Genomic DNA, 16,791 nt, shown 5'->3' on the forward strand with positions numbered 1-16,791 from the left:
TAATGGAACGTTTTTCATGAGATCTCCTGGGGTCAATGTGTTAGCATGACAGAAGCTTGATGCTGTCGGGAGAACAAGCAACAGCCGGCATTTTTCTGACTCTCGAGTGCCTCTCACGTAAATTATTCGATTTTGATAGCTTACGTTTCTTCCCCGTCTCAGGTTTATCAATGCCATTAAAAGTATTATTTAGTTTTTGTTTGTTTGTTGATCACGAAGTACAAAGTAGATGAGGAAAACTAGGATTCTGTGTGTATTCGACGTGCCGCCATTGTTGTTTACAATGCGTGGAATGCTGCGCTGTGATTTGTTGAGCGGATTTATTGCATTCTGCAGAGAAGGACGACTGCCGTTTATCGCGTTTTGGGGAAAAAGGGAGAAAAGATGACAGAAGAACACAGCGGATATGGGATTTTGCATAAAATTAAGAATTAACATTTTAATACTGACCAAATACAATCCTGATTTTGGCGGTAACTTTTTTTTTTAAATGCCGTTTATCGCGTTTTGGAATCAAACTCTTCAAATTATTATGCTTAATGCTAAATGATTGCTATTCATTATACAAAAGCAATAATTTAAAACTAACAAAAACTTATTTTTCAATAATGATTGGAAATACCTGGTCTGAGGAAGGCCAAGATTGGTACCAACTCCAACTCTGGGGAGACTGTGCACCACTTTCTTTACTATGGCTGCTTCTGGGAAGTTGAACATGACTGCCGCTGCAAGAAGTAAAGAAAAATTTACTTATTTCAGTCAGTGCATGTTAATATGTTTCTAAAGAATCCAAAATGAACACTTGGCAAGTGCCAAATGCACTTAAAAATTGGCATTTGCCAGTAAATTCTGTAAAACATGAAACGAATACTAGAATTATTTGGTACTAGAAAAATTATTGGCCAGCATGGATAATAAACAAGTTGGATTCCACTGATAGAAGTGGCAATGAGAAAATCAAAGTCTAATTGTCTACCTTTCATCAGTAAAAAATGTAAAAGATGTCTAAAAATCTAGGATGTCTAAAATATTATTATTTTTATTCTGAACTCTGAAAAATCCCTTACATCGAGCCACCAAAACACACAATAAAATAAAAAATTGCACAAAAACCACAATGCATGTTTTTGCGTCCTTCATGATATTTAATGCAACTATCCCAAAACAGAGAGAGAAAATCCTATATGATGACACAAAACAACCTGTGCTGTTTGTCACAAATATGCAAGAAATAAAAACAGCTAAACTATTAAATTTCTCTCATAATTTAGTGAACACTTTTGTGATTTGTGGTCAGTTCTTACTCCTGTTTGCCATGAAGACCTCCAGCGCTGTGTTCTGGAGCAGATACCGGCGAGAGAAAACCGCTCTGATCTCTGTGAACAGCCATTTGCCATGCAGACCATCTGTGTAGGCCAGTATCTATACAAGAGAAACACACAAACGTGACTGAGCAGAGAGAAACACGTAAATAAAGGACGCGTGAATGAAAATACATGAAATAACAGCTGGGGAAAGGGAGGCATCAGTTCATTTATCACCCACAGCTCCAGCTCAGGGTCACAGAGCAGGATTAATGTGTATTATTGATCAGCGCTCATGAAAAAGAGATTCTTTTAGCGCTAAAATGAGCCCCATTCACACGCACATTGAAGACGGTGCAAGAGGGCCACAGTTCACTAAAAGGTGATCAGTAGCAAGAGAACTGGAGATCTATCAATATTTGTCCTTCAACCTTGTGTAAGCAAGACGTGGTTGTACCGTGTGCTGCAAAAAAAAGATTCAGATAAGCCTAAATCAAGACATAAATGACAGGGAGTTCAAATAGAACATAATGTAAAAAAAAAAGATATTTTAAATAAAGGCCTTTTGACATATAGGACGCTAAACAACTTTAAAAAACATGACTCAACTACAGGTACTGTTTTGGATGAGACACTGAATAACTATTTCGATTCGCCATTAAATTTGTTATTAAATTGGAAAAGGAGAACAAAAACACTTTAGGGCAGTTTCCCAGACAGGGTTTAGTTTAACCAGTGGTTATTTTAGGACGTTTACAATGAGGAAAATAAGTATTTGAACACCTGAGAAAGTCAATGTTAATATTTGGTACAGTAGCCTTTGTTTGCAATTACAGAGGTCAAACGTTTCTTGTAGATTTTCACCAGGTTTGCACACACTGCAGGAGGGATTTTGGCCCACTCCTCCACACAGAAATTTTCTAGATCAGTCAGGTTTCTGAGAAAGATAAGTTTGAGCTCCCTCTAAAGATTCTCTATTGGGTTTAGGTCTGGAGACTGGCAAGGTCACGCCAGAACCTTGATATGCTTCTTACAGAGCAACTCCTTGGTTATCCTGGCTGTGTGGTTTGGGTCATTGTCATGTTCTAAGACCCAGCCTTGACCCATCTTCAATGCTCTAACTGAGGGAAGGAGGAAATCTCACAATGCATGGCCCCGGTCATCCTCTCCTTAATACAATGTAGTCGCCCTGTCCCATGTGCAGAAAAACACCCCCAAAGCATGATGCTACCACCCCCATGCTTCACAGTCGGGATGGTTTTCTTGAGATGGTACTCACCGTTCGTCTTCCTCCAAACACGTTTAGTGGAATTATGACCAAAAAGTTGGTATTTTGGTCTCATCTGACTCCATATCTTTCTCCCATGACTCCTCAGGGTCATCCAAATGGTCATTTGCAAACTTAAGACGGGCCTGGACATGTGCTGGTTTAAGCAGGGGAACCTTCTGTGCCATACATGATTTCAAACCATGACGTCTTAGTGTATTACCAACAGTATCCTTGGAAACGGTGGACCCTGCTCTTTTCAGGTCATTAATAGGATAATAAATGGAGTGGAGGTGGACATTTTAAAGGCAGACTAACAGGTCTTTGATGGTCAGAATTCTAGCTGATAGACAGGTGTTCAAAAACTTATCTGCAGCTGTATCATACAAATAAATGGTAAAAAAAATCATATATTGTGATTTCTGGATTTTTTTTTTTTTAGATTATGTCTCTCACAGTGTACATGCACATACGATTACAATTTCAGACCCCTCCATGATTTCTAAGTGGGAGAACTTGCAAAATAGCAGGGTGTTTAAATTATTTTCCTCACTGTAAGTAGTTTTTACAAACATACTTTGCAAAAACATTATTGGTGTGCATCTTGTCACAAAACAACGTCACTGATATATTTTAAGATATGTCAGTGCAAGTTGTTTTCACTTAAGACAGCCCAATCATGCATTTTAGTCTTGGATTAGACTTAAGCCCTGTCCAGGAAACTGACCCTTTATTTCCTTTTAATGTCATTCTTTTAACTAATTATAACAAAACAAACTGTAGTTCCAAAACAACAATTACATAACTTACGATAGCTCTCTCACATTTTGCATTCATCCGTGCATTCATTCCTGTTACTATGATTTTCGTTTATTTTTATGTACATTAAAATGGTTTCAAACAGGTTTCAAACAGCTCAAATCAAATTTATTTTAACTCCCTAAAATTGATGATCAAGCACAAGAATCTTTTCACATTTGCACAGATGTGCCAAACATTTGAATGCCATCTTTAGCCTCTACTTATCTTTCCTGCTTTCCCCCCATGCTCCCTTTATTTTCTCTCGTCTCTAATTTAGCCTAATTACCGAGTGCTTGTCAGTTATCAAGAGAGGACCAAGAGACCGCCACACCTGATCAGAGGAGGCTCTGATTGAGGTGGATAAGCACCCTACTTAATCAGACAGATTTGGGTCTTCCAGTATCAAGGCTATAGCGGTGAAACTCGCTCATTAACAGGAGACAGAAACAAAGAGAACCAGACAGAGCGAAAGACTACGGCAGCTGGCTGTGTTGTGAAAGTGATGTCACTGCTCCTCTGTCTGCTCCGCGGACTCACTTCAAAGTCTCCAGAGTTCAATTAAATGTGGATTAGGGCCGTTTCAGCGCCCCGGTAAGCCTGCCGTTCGCCACCGCAAAAAAGAGGCATGCGAGACGGTCCGCTCTACAATTCATCTTCCTCATCTCCCTTCTGTCAAGCTGTTGGTATGGAAACCACGGCATTAACGTAATATCTGATGTGCTACCTAACCGAGGTATCGTGGATTTGATCGCCAATGCATTTCTGCTTGTGGACGGGACGGAAATACAAAGTCCTTTGGCCCATGTGGAGTTGAGGAACTTTATCTGAAGGATCTGTCTGTTTACACTGCGTATTACAAGCAGCTGCCGTTGAACGGTAATGAAATTAACCCCATGTAAGCGGTGTTAATGCAGTGAGACTCCTACACTTCCTCACACCCACACTACTCAACACATCATGACAATATAGGACAGACTCTACTATCAGATCATTACCAGCAATTCGAAATTCAATTTCAATATATATACTGTTAGGCATGCTTTACGTGCCACTTTTGAGTTAGGATGATGTAGCTAACAAGGGTGTTTTCCAAATACCTAATAAAGTAAAATAAGTCAATAAAATATTTTTCATTTTATGACAGACATTATAATTTGACTACCTGTGCTCTCCTGCCTTAGCAAACCCAACTAAAGAAATGTATTATGCTGTACAAAGACGACACCGGAGAAAATGTACTTCACCGCTCAATCCCTCGAGATGACAGAAAGCTGAAAGGGCTGTCTAGAGATGAACTTCAACATTAATGCATCAAATCTGCTGACTAAAAAGATGACCTTTAACCTGTGGTTCATTCCATCTTTATAGCAGAACTCCTTCAATAATTTTCACTTTATCTTGCTCCTGTCTGTTCAAACCCTCAGGAATAAACAGATGGCTTGACATGCTGTAGAAGGATAAGACCATCCGTCGTGTGTAATATCTTATTTTGTGATCATGTACCTTGCTATACAAGCTCCTAGAAACCACAACATATTTCCTGTGTGTGTGTGTGTGTACTTGACAGATAAACATCCTAGTAACCACCAAGCAATTGTTTATTTACCACCCAGTACAGCAAACAAAGCAGGATGCATTGCATCAAATCTTTGGGAAATGTATATATCTATAAAAGGGAAGTTATTGCCGAACATAGTTGGAAATTTGTGAATAACTAAATAAATTAATTTCCCTGCTCATATATTTTTTATTTGTTTATTTACTGTATATTTATAAAGTAAACACCATTGTTTTTTCTTCCCCCTTAAAGGTGCAGTGTGTACATTTTAGCGGCATCTAGGGGTGAAGTTGCGAATTGCAACCAACGGCTCAGTCCACTGCTCACCCCTCACTTTTGAAACACATAGAGAGGTTACGGTAGCCACCACCGGACAAACATCATTAACTAAGTAAAATAAGTTTGTCCATTAAGGGCTTCTGCAGAAACATGGCGGCCCAAAATGGCGACTTCCATGTAAGGGGCCCCTCTGTGTATGTAGATAAAAATGTCTCATTCTAAGGTAATAAAACATAACGGTTTATTATGAAAGGTCTTTATACACCCCTGATAATATAGTTTTGAATATTATTTAGCATTTCTGTCAAGAGATCCTTCTAAAAATTACACACTGCACCTTTTAATCTGTTTTCTGAGGAACAGTTGGCAGATATAATCACATATCAATTCAAAAGGCATTGTTCTAAAAACACCCCAAAACCAGCGAAGTTTAATTTCAAGGCCACGGCGCCTACACCAAACTGACAACAAAAGGTTGAAGCGGCAGCGCCGGAGCGCACCCAAGCCTGTGTCATTTCAAACCGCTCAACCTGTTAGGAGCGAAAGGCAGCAAGTCATTTCTGAGTGCTGTCATTTGTCTCTGTCAGCCACTAAAACGAGTCTGAGATGAAGAGAGACACATCTCTCCAACACACACACGCACACACTTGCAACACATTCTGTCCTCTGCCAAAGGACCCTGTGTGCACAAACGACACCCTCCAAGCGACACAGACACCAGGGACCGCCGCTCGAGAGCATGTGCTCTGTCTCTGACAGAACTGAATGAAATCTAATTGAAAATACCCCCACCCCATGCCAAAAAAGAGAGGGGGTTTAGAGGGAGAGAAAAAGGCGAAAGATAGCGAGTGTGAGACGGAAAGCGAGTGAACTATCCAGCGCGCTCTCAGAAAGATAAATGAGTCTCTGAATAGCAGTCTCTGTTGGGGAAAGTGTACAGTTGTGTTTGAGGGGTGATAAGAGCTCTCGCGCCCAGGAAAAGGAAACGTCTCTCCCGCCACTGATAGAATCCCTGTCCTCGCTTAAAAAATGTGTTATAAATGAGCATTATAATGCTCAATTTGAAGCCTGGCAAACCAATGGCATGAAACATCGTGGAGAGAGAGAGAGAGAGAGAGAGAGAGAGAAAGAGAGAGAGAGAGAGAGAGAGAGAGAGAGAGAACTCTGACTTGAAAAGCTTGCTGTTTAATGTGCCCATGCATCTGTGGAGCAAAATGAGGTGATTGAAGTTCAATTTGTATGCTGTTATTAAGTGTTTCCGCCTGGCTGAGTGTGTTAAAGATTGCGGATGGGACATTTATTATTACCTTTTGGTCAAATGAAGTGGCCTGGGCGATAAGGTGATGAAATTAATGAGGAGGAGGAAGTGGGTGATCCATCAAGATCAACATCCGGAGCAGTGCGCACAGAGACGCAATATTGGAAAACTTGATAGAATTCATAGGAATAAAAGGGAGGAGTTATTGGAGAGAGACTGCGGTTTCGAATGCATCTGGTCATGTAAATAACAAGCCAAAACACACTCACAGCATCAAAGCATTACTTGCGGCATGAAACGCAACCAAATTCTGAGAGAAAAACCACATTCTGTGCGTCTGTGTACTTTACTTGTGTGTATTTTTCTTGCTATGAAAGTAATTATATTTTGGTGTAAAATGTGAAATATCTATGACATCAGCTGTTGAGGATATACAGCTGCGGTTTAATAGACATGCATTGTGCTTTCTAAGAAGACATACTGTATGTGCATGACTCTGCCACTCATATCAATTACAGTTACAGACTAACCACAGACTAACCACCTTAACAAACTTGTAGAAGAGACCAGAAGCAATTTTAATTGAGTTGTCAAACAAGAAACAAATCACAAACAGGCTAGAGGGAAAACTTATAACTACTTAACAAATAAGTATACAGTACCGTGCAAAACTCTTTATACACTGCAAGCCCGGATAAGTTGAGTTTACTTTAAAAATGAAGCAAAAAATCAAGTAATGATTACTTAAACATATAAGCTGTTCTAACAACAATTTTAAAGGCGCAAAGAGGATGTTTCCGCCGACTGAGAATCCAAAGACCGTTACTGAGTTTTTTAAATAAGCACATGCGTAAGAGAACAGCCTCCCTCCTTCACAGCTCATTTCTAGGGAACGCCTTCCAAAACTCGTGCACGAGTGTTTGTTTACCACCGGCATATGCTGTGTCGCGTCAGTGGATTCATTATGTGAAATGATATGATAATAAACACATAAGACGTGAAGTTAGATCAGTCGACGCTACTCCCATTTCAACTAGCATGTAGCAGACTGTTCACTGCCTTACAACTACAGTACAAGAACAACGTCAATATACCTGAATAACAGTACAACAATAATTATTCCACAAAGAAAGAATAATCACTGTTACCCATCAAGGAAATTTTTTGCGAACTGCGCATCTGTCTTGACACCTCTCTGTTCCTTCATTGCTCTCCAGTGTTGAAATGTTTCTCCAATAACGACTCTGGTTAGATTACACTCTTCTGACAATTTTCTCCTCTTCTCAGCGACTTAAAAAGTCTTACTTTTATGTCCTCCTTCGGGTTTCTTCTCTTCCATGGTGCAACGATGAAAACAAACCGAAACTAAAGACGGAGTTTCATGCGCTATGCGCATGCGTCACTCGTGTAAAGTTACTGGAGCGTGCATGTCTTTCACAAGGAACGTAATGGCAGTGATTGACAAGCCAGAGGGCCAATCGTTGACGCGATGATTGCATCAACGATTGGCTGATGTTTTTAAGGCCCTACCTTATGCACAGATGACATATATTAATATTATTACTTTCAGTGCACCTAATAAATCTTATAAGTCTTTTATCATTTAGTAAATACAGTTTCAAGTAAAATTGCAAAAATTTATTAAACAAACATCCTCTTTTCCACCTTTAAGTTGAATAGACTTAAAACTCTTAACCTGGATTAGTTGGCATTACTAGAAATTTGGGAGGAAACCCTTTGCACTAAATAACGTTTTTACACAGGGTAAAACTAAACAGGTTAAGTTGTATTACCATAGAACATTTAGTTAATGTAGCAGACAAATCAAGTTGCCATTTTTTAATCCTTTACTCTATATTACTTTTGGTGTTATTAATGGTTTTTAAAGCTTAAACCTATATGACATTTTATTAACAAATATTTAAGTAGTGAAAGTTTTTATCAGTGTTCATTATGTGAAAAATCAAAAAAAAAAAAAAAATCAGGCGCAAAGGACTATGAGTATTCATCATAACATGAACTAATAATTTTAAGTTCAATTTAATTGAATGTTTTAGTTTAATGGATTTTGTACGCTTAAAAATTAAATGAACTATACTTTTTAAGTGTTTGGTCCAAAACTCAAAATATTAAGTGATGTTTACTTGATTGTTTAAGTGAAGACAATATCTGGGTTAAGAGTGTACGAAATTAGATGCTACACCAAATTAGCTTTTTAAATAGTATTTACACCCTTTGCTTTAAAAGAAATCTAATATTTGTTAAAATGTCAGATTGACACACTTTGAGATCAGTATTCAAATGAAATGTTTATATGAAAAATTAGAAATTATTATGGGCCACACAGTAATCTCATCCCACTATGATCAAGTTAAAAATATTTTTTTATTGAACCTTCTAATGTGCCTAAGACTTTTCCGGTAAAAAAAAAATAAAAATCGGTGATTGTTTTACTTTGTAAGAAATGAACACAAAGAATAATGCATATGCAACACCCCATAAAGACTCTCTGCTTACACCGCTCACACATATGCTACATGTCATCTTTAATCAGTAAATGAGTTTATCACTCTAATAAAGGAAAAGGGGGGCTTTTTTGGCTCCAACTAAAAAGTTTTATCATGGATATGAGCTTCCACTATTAGGAACAACTTGGAATGTTACATCTCAGCAACTGTACGGCTTGAGTCATTTCAACTACACAAAAGTGTGCTATACTACAAATGTGTGTTTCAATTATTTATAACATCTAAGTAAAACAATGATTTAATAGTAACAAAAATTCTATGTTTGCAAGTTGTTGGTTAAACAAGTCAAAACAATAAAACCACAACAGTAGCACTGCACATTTACACAAATTTTTAACTAACAAAACAAAAGTTTAACAATTTTGTATGTGACCTTATATTTTTGTGTTTCAGAAAAGACTGCAGTTTTCATGCCCAGACACTGGGGCATATTGTCATAAAACATCAATGTGTGTTCAGTTAACTGCATCTTTTTTAGATAATGACCAAAATGGTTATAGTGAATGAAAAAACATTCACTGAGGTTTAAAGTGTGACAGCTAGTTATATTCTCCTCTGGATACAATTAGACTGGATTTGTTCAATTTGATCAAGAACAGATTCCAAAAAACAAAAACAAATATATAAACAAAAATAATAACTTCAACTTACACATGCTCTATTGATTTCATGCTAAAGAATTGGAAAATCCATTTTTAAAGAGTGAGAGCATATTAAGGTAGGTGGCACATGATTAGAGAATTCAAGAATGTGCCCCTATGGTGAGAGCTGAGAATCATGGGATTGTACAAGCACATGATCCTTTAAAGTAAATGTGAAATCATAAGCGATCGAATCGCATAAAGCTGATTCTTACAAGTTTGTTGGCTGAACGGTATGCAGCGCACTCAACAAATATGAAATCAAATTAGTGAGATTCATATTCTGTCAGATAATAATAAAGGTATGGGTTACTCTTTATTTTATGATCCTCTTTGGACATTCTGTTAACTATAAGTAATGCTGCAAGTCCTACAAGTCAATAAACTCTCATTACGGTTTTAGTAGGGATAGGGTTTAAGGTAGGTTAGTAGTTACTGTAGTGTAGGCAGAATGTTAGGATTAGCAGAATAATAATCGACATGCATAGGGGTGGGCCGATAAATCGGACGATAAAGATTGCTATGCTTCTCAATGAATTACGGTGAAATGCCGCTACATCCAAAAGCCAGAGGGCGCTCTCGCGCAGAAACTCAATATGGGCCGCAAATAAAGAACCAGCACACGCATCTCCAGGAAATGGCTTAAGCATATATTTATATTGCTGTTCTTCAAACCTTTTAAGGTATTTTCATAATAATAAAAAATATGTATAATGATTTTGTTTGACGAGTGTTGCTTTTTCAAATGCATGTTATAAACGAATCAAACTAAAGGGGGTCGCACACCAAACGAGTAGGGCTAGGACAACTTACTGTGCGTTCACACCGCCCCAGCGAGAGCGTCAAAAAAGCTCTGGCTGCCCTGCCAACGACATTATAGAAAAAGTGTAGTGGACGCTCTGGCACTCAAATGTATTATCAGGAATCCTCTCAATCGGAGGTTTCCGCCTTCCGATTGGTTGCGGCCAAATGTTTCTGCTCTCCGATTTGTTTTCCACCGAACGCTTACACCATACATGACGTGCCGCGCTGGTGATCGCCGGAGCTCCTTGCCGCCTCTCGTTCAAAATGAATAACTCCCGGCCACATTGACACTTTCGCCGGTGGCGGTGTGAACGCACAGTTAGAGATATCGTAAACTGGACGTGCACATTAAACAGCGCGAGCTTAGTCAGATAGCGTCTATTTCAAAATGCAAAATATACGTTAGCAGCCAATGTTAATAGCTAACGATTTGGGACAAATCTGAGTGGTGCGACAGGGATGTGAGCAACGTCCAGAGTCACAGCGGAACAGCCGCCGTTAGGCGCCGCTGGTATGCGTACATTCATAGAAAATAATGTGTTCTTTTAGATTCATGGTGCGGCACTTCTCGTCCGGTGTGCAACCCCCTTAACAGTAATTTTAGATTGATAAGGACTTACTGATAAAAAGTCGTAGTACATGAAATAGCTGTGAATAATATCAGCTGTGCGATTCAAAATAGTTATCGCCATGTATTATTAGTGTATATCTGCATTTATCGTCATATCCCTAGCGTTACCAGATATTATGCAAACTGTTCAGACAGTTACTTGTTGCACTCTTGTTACCCTATTACACATGAATCCAAAGTGACATTAATAGCTGATTAAAATGTCCTGTCGATGTAAGAACAGTAAACAGCTTAGCAAATGTATACATATTATATGTGTTATAGCCAAAGTGTTTTAATCTTTAAGCGTTCAGGCTGAATGTGTTCCAATGGGGATTAGGACTGCCTTTGTTCCACACCAATCTGTTTGCCAACAGGTTTGCCTTTTAACTTGCTAAGAGAGAGAGAGGGGAAATCTTGTGTGGATTTAGAAAAATGTCAAGAGCTATGGGGTTAATTGGAGAAGAAGTAAAGCCTTTAGTACACTTACTCATTAAACATTTGGCCTTTACGTAGAAGCTAGTAGGGGGCAGTAAGGTAAGAGTTAACACTAATGGTTTAAATGGTCAAATGAGGGTGTTTTCTGCTCATAAAATATAGTAGAGTCTTTCCTAAGGTGTAAAAGCTAAATTGCTTCAAACATGCCAATTTAAGTACACATCAAATGATAGCAATGGTGATTTGGTTAATAACGGTGAATAACAGTTACAGCTAAAATATAAAGTCGGTTTCGGAATTTCATCAAAGTTAGTAATTCAGGATTTCTTCTTGAAACAAGAAGGCCAAATATCAGAGATTGTACCATTAAAGATACAAAGTAGATGTTTTTGGAGAAACCTGGGATGGAAATGCATCAAGAGAAGCATCAAGCATCAAGAGAAGCATCTGATCTCTTCTGACTGACATCCATTCAAAGACTTTCCCCATCCTAAGAGATTTAAAGCTCTTTAACCCCAGGGCAAAGAAGGGCAGTCAGGCTCACCGAGAAGCAGGACGAAAGAAAGACAGAATAAAGGTGACATAAGTGAGAAGAAGAGAAGCATGAAATCTGGCAGACATTCACAAATTGACTGTTTTGCTTCAAGGGCCGATGTGGTTCTGAAGACCAGAGCAACTAGTGAGATGGAACGGTTATGCCGAAGAGCTCTTCATAACAAGGCATCATTAGCGAGTCTAATTAGTCACATTTATGGAACATCCCTCCACTAACAATTCCAAAAATTGTACGAAAAAGAGGACTCCTTCAAATTCTGTGCTTGTGAACGCCAACTCTGAAAGCGTTTCGAACTCCCACCATCCCAAACACCTCTGAAGAGCATGAAGAAAATCATGTCGACAGCTTTTCCTGTGGTTCACTCCTTCCATGGATCCCAAAGCATTCATACGAAGGAGAAGCGGTTGGGTCGGGTTTGGATCTCATCCCACTGCCCTCCACTTTCACTCCAGTCCACTGTCACGCTGTTCCATGCTGTGTCTATGGCAGGACGACAGAGAAGTGAAGTCCCCCTAATCCTCGTATTGTTCTGGGACTAATTGGATTAGGAGGAGGAAGGTGGGGTATGGGGTAAAAAATGTGAGCCCTCTTTTAGGCTGCCTAAAGGGGGACTTTAGTTTTTTCATGGTCTGAAAAGGAGGAAGCCTCCAGGGATTTAAGGGATTGAAAGGTGCCAGAAGCTGGATAATGTTTTTTATTACTGTGTATTTAAGCAGGTAAACAGGGAAGGCCATCGTGGGGACGTATAGGCAGGGGTTAATGCTGGGGTAGGTGATACCTAATTATCTGTAAATAAATTGCTCATTTGTGTTATATTTGTTCCTGTAGCTCAAACGGTAGAGCGTTGCAAAGGTCGTGTTTTTTGATTCCCAGATAGGCGAATGCTCACAAGGATTAAATGCATACTTTGAATGCACTGTAAAAGTGGAAGTAATTACCACATTTACATGAACTTTCTTGAGCACAAGCACACAAGATAACAGCAGCCTTGGTTGCCCTATACTGTGTACTTAGCAAAAGCATGAGTAATAGAAAATAATCTAGAAACGGAGATACCAAGAAGCCTACTAGCTTATTTGACCTTTGACTTCAACATCCAAGTGCCATGTTTTTGTTACAGAACAACGTAATTCAAACACGTTTACACTGCTGTAAAGTGAATGAGATGATGCTTGATCGAACCGTCACCTAAAAAAAATCTGTCACAGACGACTGGACCTACCAGGTCCCCACAGAGACGCCATTTGAACCAGACAGGATGCATCATTAACCAACATCTAAGTGTATTGGATCTTAACAAAAAGACAAACAATATAACAAACCAAATCTATAGTACTTAAACAGTGATTTATTGTAATCATCGGCAGCTATACCGTAGTTAGAACGCATTACAAACAAGCAACTGAGGGAATAGGGGAAAAACCAAACCATCCTAATCACGAACTTTGGCGCCATGATAGGACAGAGGTGCAAGTCTAATCTCAGACGAACACATTTACCCTGGCATCCATAAAGAGTCTCATCCATCTGGCTAGCAGCATATGCGAAGACGTGCGTCAGTGACCGCTCTGCTGAGTAAATGATGGAGAGCAGATCAATCAGGCGACTGGGAGGCCCAAACCTTCACCCTGTCTGCAGAGGAAGATGGAGCAGCTAGACTCAGGTGCAGGAAACCCACCTTCCTTCTGGCGAAAAGGGGGGGCTGATAATAGGCTTCAGTTATTTTATATGAGAACGGTCCGTTGATACTCTATAGGTGCGTATGGTTTAAACTGGGTGAGTGCATTTCTTTGTAAGTAAATTTATTTGTAAGTAAAAGTCTGACTTTTGCCAACTAGCTAATACAACAAAAGCTTATTTGATAGTCAGCTTTTAGAAAGCTTTAAGGTTGGATCAAATGAATATTCTGTAAGATATATATTTATTATGATTTCACATAGCTAACCAAAAATGTAAAAAACTTTTTCATACATTTAAGATGAATGAGGACTGGGTCAGGCAAGTAAGAGTTTTTTGTAAAATTACAAGAAATCATCATAAGTACCATTGAAGTGATCATCTGGAATTTTGAGTTATATAAGGGTTCCCACGCCTTGGTGAACTTCAAATTCAAGGACCTTTCAAAGAATTTCCAGGTCCAATACCCTCAAATTCAAGGACTTAATGTGGGGGGACATTTCAAGTGAGAGCAAGGTTACATCGTGATACCTTTTAAGATACATTGTTACAGTTCCCTTTCGAGGGAATTCGCGCTGCATCACTGCGGTGACACCTTGGTGACGCTTCCAGGGGTAAGTGCGTATGAATGTGTATATCAAATTTAAGCAATGGTAAGGCTTAACGAAAAAGACAGCGTGACGTGGGATCCAGGAAGTATTAGCTATCTGAAATATTGCCAAAGACGACGTTACAGGGACACAGGAAGTATGGCAAGGGAGACGAAGCGTCTCGTTCCCTTCTCAGGGAATGACAGTTACATACGTAACCTGAAACCTTTTCATGTGTCAAACACAACTATGCAAAAAAGCATTTTGGTATGAATCAACATCCGCATACAGAATATATAAGCGTTTAAAGCGAACAGTTTAGCATGTGTGCTTAAAAGGCTAGAAATTTTATATATCCTACACTACACAGGGAATAATATGGATTTTTTTCCAGAAAACGTCTTGCATAGAATGGATATAAGCACTTTCAATGACTTGTATCTATGTATGTATATTTTCAAAAACTTCACAGGGCCTTGAATTATTTCCCCTAGATTCACAAACTTTCAAGGATTTCAAGGACCCGTGGGAACCCCGATTAATTCAGGTTATAAAATAGCTTTGTGTACAGAATATGTCAAATTTCAACTTGAACAGAAATATATATGAATCATTTATATTAACCAATCTTTAAAATATGACATGTTTTGTTAATATTTATGCCTTATATTTATAACAAAAATTTCAGTAATTTATTTTAGTTTAGTATTATTTTTATATTATTATATTTAGTATTATTTTAATTTAGTTTCCATTTTATGCAGCACTTTGTTTGAATTTGCTGTTATTAAATGTCCTATAATCTAATGTAAACTTGTTTACAAAAGAAGCTTTACACTCATGAACTAACAATTTGTTTCACAATTCCAGTAAAGAACAAACACTTTTATCAGCTACAAGCTTTCATCTACTTCCACTATAAAAACGGACTGGGATATTTACCTTGAAATATTGCATTAACTAAAAAGAAAATGCCTTTCACAGGCTACAGTATCTCCTGCAGGGTCACAGACAGAGACATTCCATCAGCGTGAAGCTTCTGATCCTGACCTTCACCAGTAGCTCTATGGTAGCACAATACATCTCTCTGAAACATCTCTTTAGAATGATGTCCATCCCAGATCATAAAAGTGCCATCAGGAAAAGAAGGCCACAATAGAAACAGACAATAAATTCACTGGAGGATGCAAGTTGGAAACATGAGGGCAGCTCTCCTTGACTTTGAGTTTCTTCTGTCACAAATCTGTTTCTTCCCTGCATTCAGCCTTCAATTATAATTGCTGTATCAGCAGAGAGGATAAGTGACCAGCTTCATACGGGATGACTTCATTGCAGGAGAAACCTCAGTTAGGATGGGAGGCATGAGTGCCACTGATGTGCTCAGGAAGGGACGAAGAGCAGCATTTGTTTACTTCATCTAGTGATGTGTTTGTACTTAGCCTAAACTTGACTTATAATCAAACTTATGCATTATGCAAAGCACATCTAGAGTGTATAATCTTTCTCATGAGTTTAGATCATGTCATCTTAAACTCAAGTGAACTAGCCAGTTTGCTAACAGAGAATATTCACATGCCCAAAATATCATTTTTAATATTATTAGTCAAAGTAGAGACATCACATGTTGTCATGTGTCCCAGTGTTTCTAAAGGGGGTCGCACACCGGCCCACAGCTCAGCGTCGCGCTGAGTCGAGTCGCGTCTAGGACAACTCGGAGGTTTTGCAAACCGGATGTGCACATTAAATAGCGCAATCTTCGTCAGATAGCGTCTACTTCAAAATGCAAAATATAGGTTAGCAGCTAATGGTAGTCGTTAATGATTTGGGACAAATATGATGTTATTTAATGTTAAACTATGTTACTGGCGCTGTGTGGCGTGACAGGGATTTAAGCAACTTCCTGAGTCAAAGCTGGGCGGCGCGGACAGACACCACCTGGCGGTGCCGGTGTGCGTATACTCATAGAAAACAATGTGTTAGAATTTTTTAGAACGGCACGGCGCTGAGCTGCGCGGCCGGTTTGCGATCCCCTTAAGGATTTTACTTTTTATTTAATGCCGGTAACACTTTTAGCATATAGCTTAGCACAATCCATTGAATCTGATTAGACCATTAGCATCGCGCAAAAAATAACCAAAGAGTTTCAATATTTTTCTTGTTTAAAATTTGACTCTTCTGGTGTCACATCATGTACTAAGACCGAAGTAAAATTTAAATTAGCAATTTTCTAGGCCGATATGGCTAGGAACTAAACTCTCATTCCGGCGTATTACTCAAGGACTTTGCTGCTATACCATGACTGTAGCAGGCGCAATGATATTACACAGTGCTCGAAAATAGTCCCCTGATATTAAAAGTAACCAAGGGGACTATTTTCGGGCACTGCGTAATAACATTACAGAACTACAGAAGAGTCAAGTTTTAAATAATAAATGTAAAAATATCAAAACTCTTTGGTCATTTCCGAGTGCGACGCCAAT

The 16,791-nt window shown here is 38.8% G+C and overlaps 1 protein-coding gene across 1 annotated transcript in view; it reads right to left on the reverse strand.

Annotated features, from left to right (window-relative positions):
* Nucleotides 1-16,791, reverse strand: part of lrba (LPS-responsive vesicle trafficking, beach and anchor containing) — a 399,709-nt gene that overhangs the window by 89,045 nt on the left and 293,873 nt on the right. The window contains exons 40-41 of the mRNA XM_073864338.1: nucleotides 1,305-1,422; nucleotides 623-725 (exon numbers count right to left, since the gene is read on the reverse strand). Of these exons, the coding sequence (XP_073720439.1) occupies nucleotides 623-725; nucleotides 1,305-1,422 (221 nt within the window). The remainder of the gene's footprint in view (nucleotides 1-622; nucleotides 726-1,304; nucleotides 1,423-16,791) is intronic.

Source organism: Misgurnus anguillicaudatus, chromosome 3 (assembly GCF_027580225.2).
Source record: "Misgurnus anguillicaudatus chromosome 3, ASM2758022v2, whole genome shotgun sequence".
NCBI lineage: Eukaryota > Metazoa > Chordata > Actinopteri > Cypriniformes > Cobitidae > Misgurnus > Misgurnus anguillicaudatus.